General features: G+C 37.4%; 1 protein-coding gene across 2 annotated transcripts in view; it reads left to right on the top strand.

The window, feature by feature from the left end:
* The window catches only part of LOC124171345 (glutathione S-transferase 1-like), an 82,743-nt gene that overhangs the window by 65,838 nt on the left and 3,398 nt on the right, over positions 1 to 13,507 (top strand). For both annotated transcript variants that reach the window (XM_046550502.1, XM_046550501.1), the window contains exons 4-5: positions 12,547 to 12,688; positions 12,898 to 13,015. In XM_046550502.1, the coding sequence (XP_046406458.1) occupies positions 12,547 to 12,688; positions 12,898 to 13,015 (260 nt within the window). The remainder of the gene's footprint in view (positions 1 to 12,546; positions 12,689 to 12,897; positions 13,016 to 13,507) is intronic.

The raw sequence follows: 13,507 nt of genomic DNA, 5'->3' as shown, positions 1-13,507 counted from the left end.
ACTAGGAAAAGAAAAGCATGAATGTTTGCCGATGTTTCGATATTATCTAACATGTTTATCAGGGAAATTAATAATGGTTACCATAAATTTATACATGAAGGCATGAACGATTTTTCACAATGATTTCTCACAAAAATAAAATATAAAAAGAATGCTATTACACAAAAACGAAAAGAAAAGGCAAGAATTTGACATAGGTACCTAATTTGCACTCTGCTTATCGATTGTAGCTAGGATATTAAATATCGTGGTAACCATCAATTTGGATTTATTAATTAAAAATAAATTTTACTGAGAGTGTTAGCGTCTGATTTTTTACTGTAGTTATTTTTATTTTTAGATATATGAATAATTTATTTAAGTAATATTTTTAATTATAATCATAATCTACAATTTCATCATTATCAAAATCAAAAGATCGTACAGAGAAGTTGACCCAGTGGTTAAGTCTGGAATATCCATCCACCAAGAAATTCCATCCACCGGAAAAGACAAATGAACTTGAGGGTGTAAGATTTCACTTTTTCCCGGCGTATGATGGCAGTGAATTCTTCTGGGGTTTACATCCGGGTGAGCTCCATCTCCATCGCTGCCGACGTTTCTTGAGGGTGACTTAAACTTGAGGGTGACTCGGTATTCCTTTGCAGTGAAGTCAGGAGCGCAATATATAGTCACACGTTTACATCCTCTCCATAGTAATTTTCCACGGAATTAATATCGTATTTATTTTAGAGACCATCCAGCATGCTTTCCGAGATGAGATTTTCAAGAAAACAATACGGGATTCAAATTTGGCATATGTTTCCTCATCACGGTAGTAAAGCAGAGAGGTAGTTTTGAGCCAAAGTTCATGCACCATAACCTAACGGTGGGGAATATGATGGTCTAGATGTTTCGCAAAAAATAACAGCAAGGAGCTCGGAAGAGTATGCGAGAGTGGTGGCGGAAAAATATCGGTCAAAATCGATTTTTCGAGCAATCGCTTTTAATCGAAATTAAAAGCTCGAACTTTCAACAAAAATCGAAATTTTGGCAAAAATATCGATTAATTGAAAGAAAAATTTTTTTCATAATAAAGTGCGCGCAAACACATGTTTATTTTTCATACGAAAAACATTCAAAATACACATTTGAATTGAAGAAATAATCCCGAAAACTCTACTTACAGTACAGGATTGAATTATTAGCAGTAAAAACTTACAAATGCACGCATATAAAAGTTTTGGGATCACCGCTTGGAACCATACGATACCACTAAATTGTTTTACGAAAGATCAACTGATTGAGATGCTTTGTTCACGTTCAAGGGCGTGCCTTTCCAATTTTACCGGCCTTAGATAAAAGTATTTAACATGGGACGGATAACGTTATCATAGGCCGGTAGTGACGTTTCTGAGATCAAACGAAATGGCCAAGATTGAGGTTGAAAAATCGCGTTTGGATAAAAAAAACTCCTAGATTCTCCAATTCAGCACAACGACCCTTTCGACAACCTTTTGTTTCAAATTTTGAAAAAGATACATTTCTAATCAGAATAATTAAGCAAAATCATCGATAGCATGTTCCCAATACGTGCACTGTAAAATGACGCTTCAAGCGTTTATTTTGCTGTTTTTGAGCATGATTAAGTAAATGAAATGACTGGATTGTCCTTTATTCAATCTCCAGTACACGACAATAAAGTGTTAATGTGACATCGGCAGAATATCTTGCGCGTTAGAGTTTCTTAGTCCAGTTGTATAAAGCTGTTCACTTTTAGCGATTTTATAGCTCCATACGTGAAGCGTTTGGTCAGTAGCTTTCACAGGACCAATAAGAAAACAATTTGAATACGATAGGCTTTCTTTAACGACATTTCTCCTTAAAAGCCATAAAATGGCTGCTAGAAGCTTTTTTTGATCAAGATGACCGCATTCATGCATAGCATAGGTGCATGCAATCGAACCAATGTGTTTACTATGTTACCCTAAGAAGGTGTAGTACAGAGACGCCATTCCATATTATCTTTTTTAATATAAAACGACATATTATTCTCGGAAAAGTAACGAATTCCAAGGCATACGCATTACAAAATGAACTATTCAAACAAGTATTATTTTTAGCTCATAGTCTGCGAATACAATGTATAATAAATAATATTTAGTTTAAAATTGAATCAGAACACAATAATAAATTCAGACCGCTCATATTTTTAAAAAGTAATTTCAAAAATTATAATTGCTTAATAAATTAATCAAAAGTGCTTCAGTCGCGCTGCTCAGCTTTCCTCAAGGCATCGATAAAATTGCTTATAGAAGGACAAAATAAGCTAGCAGAGCTCATTGAACATTTTGGGCGGCGAGACCGATAACGGAATTACAGTTGCTCCGTTTATTTAAGAAGCAAAACACAAGATTTGCATTTCGCTGCAGAAGTACCTAAGGATTCAAATGACTACTGATTTGGGAAGTAAAATTTGAACCACTTGCCATAGAGAAGAAGAGGCAAACATTTCCTTTGGAGTGGGCAAAACAATTTCCGAAATATTGATAAAAGCTATTGATATCTGCAGACAGCAAAAAAAAACATAAAAAAGACTAATTTTTTATTTTAGAGAACAGCAAATTTCCTGGCTCAAATCCAAACGCAATAACAGTGGTAACAATAATATTAAAATCAAAAATAAAATAACTAATCAGAGTGAATAATTGTATTGAATCGACTACAAATATCTATTCAAATCATGCGGTCATAAAATATAGGATAGTATTATGCATAAATTACATAAGTTAATTATGCATTGTTAACATTAACTTGCAGGAAAATATGACACGCATTTTTCGACCGCAAATTTATGTATCTCAGAGCACTACATCGTCGCGCCCGGCGCGTGAAGATCGTATTCAACTCTATCTCCAAAACCATTGCTTTCCCGGTTAAAGACACGAGGTCGTACTTAGAGTACTGTGATTGGAAGCATTTTTAACAAATTTTAACGTGAATCTGGGACAATGGAATTCTCGACTCTCAACCTCTCCTTTTGGATACATTTGGTGTATTCAAATTGCGGCATTCAGATTGCAAGCAAAAATAAAAAAGGCGTGAAAATTATTTTTTTAAATTAATTAGAGAGACAAAGAAAACTCCTAGGGAGGCATTGAATGAAATAAAAACCAAAAATATTGGTGGAATCTTTAGATAGAAACCCGAAGGCATTTTGGACAAGTGAAATGAAGGTATATCGGTACGGTGCAATTTACAAGATAATTTTCGAATTTGATTCCAGGATTACCGCGGAGTAATTGATGATTCTGCATCTTTCAGGTATCCACCGAGTAGGTGTATTAGATTGATGACTATTTCACCTTCGAATTGAAGTCTACAATCGGAAAACTGGAGATATCATTAGTATTTTAATACTAAAATCTGTAGATTTTCAAGACCTGCCATCGCAACAAGCATTTTTGTGTTCTTACGACCTGTTTGTGAAAATTGGCTCTATATACGAGGGTTGTACCAAAAGTAAGGTTCCCATATTTTTTACAAATACAAAACTTTGTTTATTTATATTAATTTTCACATCGTTGAAAAGCTTACACTTTTACACTCGTATGAAATTCATTTGACAGGATTTTAAAATGTTCTTTTGATGGTTCCCAAAATTTACGCTTTCATACTATACTTACAAAAAGTATTCAAATAATCTAGATGTAGTTGATGGCAGTTTTGTACGAAAAAAGAAAGAAATGCACTATAATGGATTCTTTCTTGAGGCTTTACTCAGCCTTGGGTTACGTTTGCCGTCTCCGCTTCGATGTTAAATTGTCTATGTCGAAGTACTTCGATGTTGAATTCTATATTATGAAAAATCTATTGCCCGAGCTCAGAGGGCATGTAACAACGGTGACGTTAATCTCATAGGAGGATTTGAGGAGAATTGCCATTTGCTCCATGCAAAATAAAGCGGGTGAAATGGAAAATGGCGAATCTCTACTGAAAAAAACGGAAAGTAAACCAGATTCGGCATTTGCTGTAAAGTAATGAGCAACAGGGACACAGATAAAATTCTCATTTGGTAGAGAATAAAGTCACATGAGGTTCTTTTCCATGGGTAAATTGGAATAAATAAATGTTTAATTTAAAAATAACTGCCGTGATTCAAACCGTTGGGCTCGCTCCGAATATCGACAACCGCACCGAAAGCTATTGCCTTCTGCCTCCAACGCCTGTGATCATACCTCTTCCTTAAATCAGTTTTATCACATCAGGTTTTCACACGTTTTTCACGCCCCCCTTCTGTGTTGGCGTTCTCCTGCAGGGGGGTTTTTTTAGCTGGTGGACATTATTCCCTTCCTCATGTTTTTCCCACAAGCAGATACATTTTTACACAAGATGTCCACATATACTTTACTATCTTGTGTGAAATTTCACTAATATTTTATTATTTATATATTAGCTGAATTCACTAATATTTTACTAATAATATATCAGCTTAATTAAGATCTGTGATCAGGGTTGGTGTGAATTTTTTGGGGGAAAGGGTTTATTTCGTCTCTTTCGTTTAAATTCAATTATAGTTCAATTCTTCCAGTTAAATTTAATAGAGATTTATTTACTATCTTTTCCAATTTTTTATTGATTATTACATTTGAATAGCTAGTGTCACATTTTTACTGTAAATTTATATTTACCTTTATACAAATAAATTCGCAGGTAAGGAGAGAAAGGGATAGGAACATAAAATGGAAAAAGGACGAAGACAACGGTGCTGCGGTAGATGGAAAAAAGCCAGAAATTAGAGGCTAAAAATTGGCCAAATTGACTTATTTCACTTGGGCTCAGCGTGCCCCGAAACGCATGTTCCTGTCTCTTTCCTGCTATTGTGTGAGTGTGCATCTTTCCTTTCATCCTTGTGTCCTCGTCCATTCCTTCCATAGTGGACTTTTTAGTCTCAACCTCGCCCGAATAAAGGTAATTATTATTATTATGCATAGTCGCTAAGTAACAGAAAGATCTGGCTTTCGATTTACTTTTCCAGCACCCCTCAACTACGGTCCTCTCCAGGAGGTGGTCGATATGACAGCGCCTTGAATTATATCGCTCCGTACCAGGAGGTTCCTAGACCCATACGCTGCAGAAATCGCACCTACCTCCTCGCCGGCCCTGACGTTTTGTCCTCGGCAATGCATCCACTGAGTAGTCTCTCCCACGCCTTCCCTTCCTCGTTCCCTATAGAAAGCAATCCATCTCCCAGCGTTTCGACAAAAACAAGCCAGCCAACATCGGACGAGTTAGCTGTCATTGGGGCGAATAAGCCGATAAAGAGACGAGATTTTAGCGATTCCAACAAAAACAAGCTCGACGTAATAAGCAATATCCAGAATAAAGAGAAATACGCTTCAATTGCATAGCCAGAGATTCAGCTGCCTCTTACTTGGTGGTTGGATGCACGTTGGAAAAGAAATAGAATATATTTTTAATGTCCATTGTGTTCGAGTTTAAAAAATAACGAGGCACCCATTTTCTGTTTTTGATACGTCGCAACTTCTTAACCCTATCGCATGTATGTTGATGTTTCAGTTTCATCGGGATCGCAGTGAATTTCTTAATTGGATCAAATATTGCTGATGATGGTAGTAGTAGAGTTTAGCAACCTCCAACAGTGGAGGCTGTTTCGTAGTCGCTGTCTGTCCCACTTAGAGAGAGATAAAGCATTCAGACGACCGCCCTTAGGAACTCAGAGACGCATTATGACGTCTTCACATTGGTGACCAATATTTCCACCGGAGTCGACAATTTCTGCGAACCTGCCATGTACAGTTGACGAAATTAAAAATAAATGAGACGCATCTATATTCCGGGGAAAGGCAGTTGAGGATTTTAGAAGAATTCCCCAAAAGCGCCACATCATAAAACTTATTTTCCAAAACCAATTTACCTAATTCAAACCATAAGAGAAGCAAGTACTAGGGGATGGACGAGACTAGTCAAATTGGTATCAGCTAAAGTCACATTACATTCTTACCCTTCCCATCATAACGATATTACAATCACGAGTGTTACAAAAGAAGATCCTCAGGTTGACCTTTATGTGTGTAGTCAACCACCGCGTATTTAATTGGGTTTACAAAAGTCGCCACTTGTGTCGCTGAAGGACAAATTGATCCGAGTTTCACAGGAAAACAAGGAATAATCAGGGATGTTAGCCAAAATATATTTACATGATGCTGCGATCTATCCAATTAATAGCTTTTCCATGCTACTCCTCGCAATTACAAACACTATACTGCAAAATATTGGAACAATTTGAATCGCATTTCACTAATCTCCGCGCCGTGGACATTTTTGAAAACCGATTAAAATGCGACCGAAGTTGCAATAGAAATCGGCCTTCTACGGGATGGTTTTGGGCTTCCTCTGTGCAGTCCCCTTGATCACAATACTGACCTGCACGAGCAGTAGGGTCTAAATTCAATCCGCAAAAAGCGAAGCTAATTCACACAGCGTTACTTTTCGAAGTTTTTTACATGGGCTTTCCTCGATCTCTGTCATCACTAGCTGGGACTCCATTCAAACGATTGTTATTCACTTCGCACTCCTTGGCTCACAACCAAAAATACTTTTTGCGGCCACGATACGCGTCACCATAATCTAAAAGCAATTCTGGAGCGAACGAAAAAAAATTCCACACTATAGATCGCTGAGCGTCTGGTGAAGAGTAATTACAACACCGAGTTTTATTCATTGAATAAGTAGGTGCTCTCGATTACGTGGAAGGTAGTCGCATGCAGACCATAAGATAAATTATTACTATGAAAATAATTTAAATACATGATTTCCACAGAACGTTTTTCAAAATTGTCGAGAGTTCGCAGATACAGCAGTAAGAAGGCTTACTGTTAGATCAAAAGCCACTGGAGGCTATTATTGAGTGCATGATTGAGCCACAGCTCGTACTTGAGACGCCTGGCACGATTCTATCCATAAATAACGAATTCTTCGTTTAAACTTTACGAGCAATTGGTACGAACGTACCATTGTCATAATTTTGAGGCTATAAAATAGTTTTAAATAAAGTGACATCTAGAAAATATTATCCTATTTATAAAGCTCCATCTCTTTAAATCAAAATTCCACCCAGAAATCAGAAAAGATATTTGAATACTTATTATTGAACAACTCAAGGGAGAATGGCGATATCTTGTGGAAATGTGTAACAGGCAACATAATCATATATACACTAATATTATATTTTCTACAATTTTTTGATGATCTGATCCAGTTTTCGCACTGTACACTAACTAGAATTTGTATGTATGTAACCTTTTTTAACCTTTGAGAATGGCATACCCAAGCAGCAATCGATATCCCAACAACATTCAGGCACCATTATGAGCGTTAACATATGATATCCGTACAATATCCATGTTAATCCAATAAACGTTCTATGGATATCCGTCAAATATCCAAAGAACCCTCCAAGCAACGTTGCAGCGATGTCCAACAGAGGACATGGAGGTCCATATTACAACATCTCTTAGATATCTTCACAGCATCTAATGAGTAGAAAATGGTTCTTGGTGATCCACATGCATACAGACAAATCATCTGTGCTATTCAATTCTATCCAGAGCATATGCAACCTATGGATACTGTTTTGAATTACAATTTTTTTAATATTACCGATATTACAGCATAGATATCTATGTAATGTCATTTTTTAAACTTTTCGTGGATGTTACAAATAGGATATCTATGAAACATTGTCAAAAAATCCACCGTATAATAAAAATATCTATTGGATATATCAACCTCATTTAGATATCCGATGGATATCGTCTGCTACTTGGGTAGTGCATACAATTAAAAAACCTGGGTCATACAATTCAAAAATTTATGAAACATACAATACTAGTGTATCTTTATTATTACTGAGACTCATTGCATGTACTTTTAATTTTTAATAATGGCCAATATTTTATTATGGTGCTGTATAATTCGCGAAAAACTTCCTGTTTGGAAATTCGTCCTGCGGTTTCCAAAATAACCCGCGTAGTGGCTTTTGTAACATAATCTGTTAAACACAGTCTCTCGTAACATTGTAAACGGTTCATGTCGATATCCATTACATTTTATTTAGTTCAAAGGCCAACTCTTTTTCCCTCAGGTCCAAAATGCTTTATCTCCCTTTCAATTTTTTGTCAATGAGTCTTCCCTCAATACGATTGAAGATAAGTGGACACGGTACGCAGTGGACTATATATATGAATCGCTAACTGCAGAAAGGCATCATGTCCAAGTTGGACGATTTTTCTTTTTTTTTCTTTTAGTTGTTGTAAGTTGCAAGACTCACCGTTTGCTATAAAGAGGAAACAGGTCAGTGCTTTGTTATTAGCACGACAACGCCTTCAATATTGTGTAGCCCAGCACTAGTTCCCTTTCTGCGGTAAACAGCTGCCCGCTAGCCGTGGCAGATGTGTGAACTAACAACCAGTTCACCTTATTTGCATACTGTACCCCTTGTATTCCTGTCCAAGACACCTATATAGTATCTCAGACCGCTAACTGTTAACGGCTTTGATGTAAATAATCTTTTAACGTAGGAATGTATAACTTTTATTAACCATGAAGGTAATGGCGGTAATGGGCCTCACAAGAGGTGTTCAATGCTGAACTGGTACATAAAAAACTTAATTGACAAAGATTAAAAAAAAACAAATAAGGACTTCTTCCATCTCACAATACAGAGAAATAACTTTTTCATGCGAGAAGCACCACACCTTGCAGTGTAACATTAACATCGTGCATTCTGTATGTTTTATTTCCGGCTTGGCAACCGTAGCGGAAACATAAAAAACTCAAGATGGGAGCAAAAGATATCTTGAGCTACCTTAACTTTTGTAGCAATGGCAAATAATTAAGTCACATACAAAGTTTGAGAAATTTTATTAAAACTGATAATGCGTATGGAGTACACACAAGACAATGCCATCCTATGATATAAAATAGTTACAGTTGTGGTTCCACGATGTTAGGCAATGCGGGCGGCCCCGCGAGGGGGGACGAGCGCCCCCCCATATATATCCGCCACTGCTTGACAATGGATTATTTTAAACTATGGGACGCAGAAAAGTCGATCCGCGATCCTACCAATAAATTCTATTCAATGGTACTCCCAATTAACATGAAAAATGGAACATCTCAATAAAAACAAAGGTATACATACCAGAATAAATATTCAACTTTTGGAATTTGATTTTGTTATGGCGAACGAGAATAGCATTCAAAGAGCATGAAAACTGAAATAATGTAGCCAAACAAAGTTTTTTTATTCAAATAATTTTTTCCAAAGTAAATTGTTTGTATAAAGATTGTTCTCCATGAAATTCCCGAAAACAGTCGGCAGAAAAAAAATCTGTCCTTGATGCAAAAAAATCTCTAGTCAACTCTCTTAAAATATTTTACTTATTTTATTAGTACATACAAGTTCCAAATGCCGAGTCATATTACACAAAAATATTTTTTTTATTATCTATGCGGTATGTATGGGTTTACTAGGTTTTCCTCTCCCCTGTAAAGTTAGCCGAATGGGACGTGATGCCTTTCTGCAGTTTGCGGTTCATGTGAGGTCATTTAATAAATGCAAAATATGGAACTTGAGGGGGAATAAGTCATCCGAAAAAGCTAAATGAATCGTGGGTTCCAAACTCCTGGCGCTCGTAGCACAGCCTTGGACACGTGCTCAAAAAAATCAGCTTAAATTTCAGCGTCGCAAACGCATTTTCAACAGGGAACATATCAATCAACTATGAAAGTAAGATCATCATTCGTATTCCCAAAAAGAGGAGAGCGGAGAAATTTGAAGTGATGTGTTTGAAAATTAAAATTGGCCAATGTGTTTGCCCTTGTGTGAGAGACCTCAAATTTTATAAAAAAGTCATTGGCCAACTTTTCTCATGATTTCTCCATAACACATCAATTAATCACTAAAATTCAATACCCGAGAAATATAATATTAAAAAAGGCCAATTTAACCCATTTTCGTGATTAAAAATGTAAAATTAAATCACGCATATTTTATTGCAGGACGTTTCTACGCGGTTGAAAATCTCTGACACAATGCTAAAATAAGAAAAGGCATTTAAAAAGGCGTGCCATTCATTTGGAACGTATTCATTGATTTCCAACCATATTCAGTATTTTTGCGAATTTATGGGTAGCTACCCCGAAAAACGTCATTTTCTAATTGTTTACACTCTCTTTCGATTTCAGCCCACCGTGAGGCGCTTCAATTCCCACAGCCTATGCATTAACGGGAGCCACAGTTCCACATACCATCATTTTTTTTAACAATTACAACACTTACCAACTGAACTCAGATAGGAATAAACTCTGATCGAATTGAAATGAGGAAGTGAGCCCGCACGTTGTGTAGCGCTCTCCTGCATGGATTAAGCATATCGATTTTCACCTGTAAATTCTATAGGTCGTTTTACATCGTCAACACACGCATTTCGCAGGTTACCACTGAAAACATTTTTTTGAAATTGCGACAATGCGAGCTCGGACTTAGAGCAGGGGCTATTTTACCACTCGCACCCATGTAATCTCATATGCTTTCTAGCAATTTACCGCTTTGCACGATGCAATTTCGACTGCGCATTCCTACACACGTCAGATTGCGCAATGACGTGCCCCGTGTAAAACGGTCTAATCATTTGCCTCTCTCCTGCGTGTTTTCCTGATTCTGCAATGCGTCTTTCCAATGCTAAGCTAACGCTTAGTTTCCTCTATTTGTTGTACATTAGAATTCGTATATTTCCATTGGGTGACAGAGAAGGGCCGCTATACGCAACTGAACTGAATCTGCACGATGCATTTACAGCTATAGCCTGAATCGCATGATCACTTTTTCCGTCCCTCCAGCACTAGGTTTTCAGCGACCAAGAGTTATCGCTCGATGCACCATTTTTAGAATCACACGTTCATTCCTACCGTCTCTTTTTCCATCGCTTTTTCCGTAACATTCCGTATTTACAGCTGTCATTCAATTAAATGCTGTGTGTGGCGTTAAAATCGCTCTTAGTGGCCTTGCCACGACTATTACTAATAATATATACATGAGATCCTCAAATTGGGGTCTAAATTTGTTGTCACCCACCGTGCATATAAATTGATTTACAGAAGTCGCCACTCGCATCGCTGACAGACAAATTGATCCGAGTTTCGCAGGGAAATACGTTATAATTAGGGATGTCAACTGAAGTTTACATACGTGATGCTGTGATTTATAGACTTCATAACTCTTCAATGCTATTCCTCGCATTTGTAAAGGTTATACTGCAAATTATTGGAAAAAAGTGGATCGCCTTGCACTCATCACCGCGCCGCGGACATTTTTGGAAGCCGATTAAAATGCGACCGAAGTGGCAACAGAAGTCAACCTTCTGTGGGATGGAATTGGGCCTCCTCTATGCAGTCCCCTTTGGCCTTGCCTTCTGATTGGCTGATGGAAGGTGCCAGCCATGGTTTCAACTACGGAAAAAGGGGCGTTCCGAGCAATGGAAAAAAGGATGGAAAGTTCATCCCTTCAGCCATCGCGGAAAATGAAAGCGAGAAGCGGTCTTTTTCCCGCGGTCGCTGTTGCGGTCACTCCAAAGGGATGGAAACAATGATCGTGTGATTCAGGCTTTAGACTGGCCTCCTCCGTCCGTGCTGAGATTTCAAACTCATTACGAAAGAGGGCTCACTCTTCCCGCTAAAAAATCGGCCTTTTCCGTCCGCTTCGCTTAGCGACCCGTAATGAATCGGCCAGATTGATCTAAGTTGATACACTTGGTGTGTGATAGGACCATCAGTTTGCCAATTTGAATTTCACTCACATGAATTAAAGGTTACCAGCAGATTGCCAAAATACTGTCCGAACGTAAACGCTGTCCGGACCAACGAAATCATGAAAACGAAATTGCCTTTGAACATATACGTTCCAATACAAACTTGCAGGGGCGCAGCTAAGAATTAAGGCTATGGGGGGTTTTAGACCCAACTAATACTTAGGAGTGTGGGGGGTGTTGCATAGCCATCAGGGTTAGTAGGAGTTGCAGGGACCCTCCTCCAGAAATTTTTTAAGAATAATGGTTCAAAATAGCGAGTTTTACGGCTTTCTGAGGGATATTTGATTAACCCTGAGACTATGCTATAATTTATACTGATCCAATGAAGTTAAATGGATTAAACTAAAAAATTTCTCTGAGCTCTGGGAGGGGGGGGTTTCATCCCCCAAACCCCCCCTCGCTGCGCCACTGCAAACTTGAACGCAATATTCTTCATTTTTAATCTTATTGTCATAGGTCATAAGAGTAAATCAATGAGCACGTAGGGATGCTCATTAAGGTAAATATAAAGCATAAGGATTTACATGGTGTGATAGCATGGCTATTCATTCAATATAAGTCGTAGCCCACGATTATTAAATTATTTTCCTGCAGCCAATACGGCAAATATCTGTATTAATCGACCTATTATTTGTCTGAATACTAATGTGTGATGTCTCTCAAACACCTGCAGCATCGCAATTCTTCAGTACCTGGCAGATAAATACTCAACCGATGGCAGCCTCTATCCGAAAGACCCTCAGAAGAGAGCAGTTGTCAATCATCGCCTTGCTTTCAACCTCACAACATACTACCGGTACATCGGGGAGCATGTGGTATGAATGACATTATTTTAGTTCCACAAATGAAAGCAAAAGAATCCCAGCTTATAAATTATCATTTTCATAATTATTTGTCGGTATATCTGGGAAAACTTCTTTGAACTATCCATGCGCTCATCAACTAATAAAATCAAGTCATGGTACTTACGCTGAATGAACCATCTCAGTGATTTAAAAAATTGATTTCAGTATTTTTATTTCAGATGGCTCCAATATTTTATGCCTACAAGCGCACTCCAGAATCGCTAAAAAAGATGAATATAGGACTAAATGTGTTCAACATAATTCTCGAGAGGCAAGGAACAAAGTACGCTGCAGGAGGTAAGGATGAACGTTTTTTATGATAAAAATATTTCAATAATAGGTACATGCTACCCCCTGCAGTTTAAGCTTCACAAAAATAATAAAATTCATGTGGATAACGGCCTTCGAATGCTTGAATGTCTTTGAATGAAATCTGGACAAGCTAAAATTAATTTTTATTGCTTGTACATGTATACATATTAGCTTAGCATGATTTCATTCATCTGATCTGTGCATCTTTGGAGAATAGAGATAGTGAATTGATATTTCTCCTTATCAAAGTCGGACTCTAATTTAGTCCGACTTTGTACAGAAAACGCAAATCTTCCTAAACGTAATGGACATCATTTCCGGCTTAATCGAGTGGAATTTCAGCATTATAAGATTGAATAAATAGTAATAATTTTAAGGTAATGAAATATCTTGAAATCTTTGAAAATATATTTTCGGAGCCTCAACGGCAGAAAATTACTTATGCTTCTTCTCCGGCAAAAAATTACAGTTGAGTAG

Source organism: Ischnura elegans, chromosome X (genome assembly GCF_921293095.1).
Source record: "Ischnura elegans chromosome X, ioIscEleg1.1, whole genome shotgun sequence".
NCBI classification, from domain to species: domain Eukaryota; kingdom Metazoa; phylum Arthropoda; class Insecta; order Odonata; family Coenagrionidae; genus Ischnura; species Ischnura elegans.
This window is presented reverse-complemented; position numbering and strand designations above follow the sequence as displayed.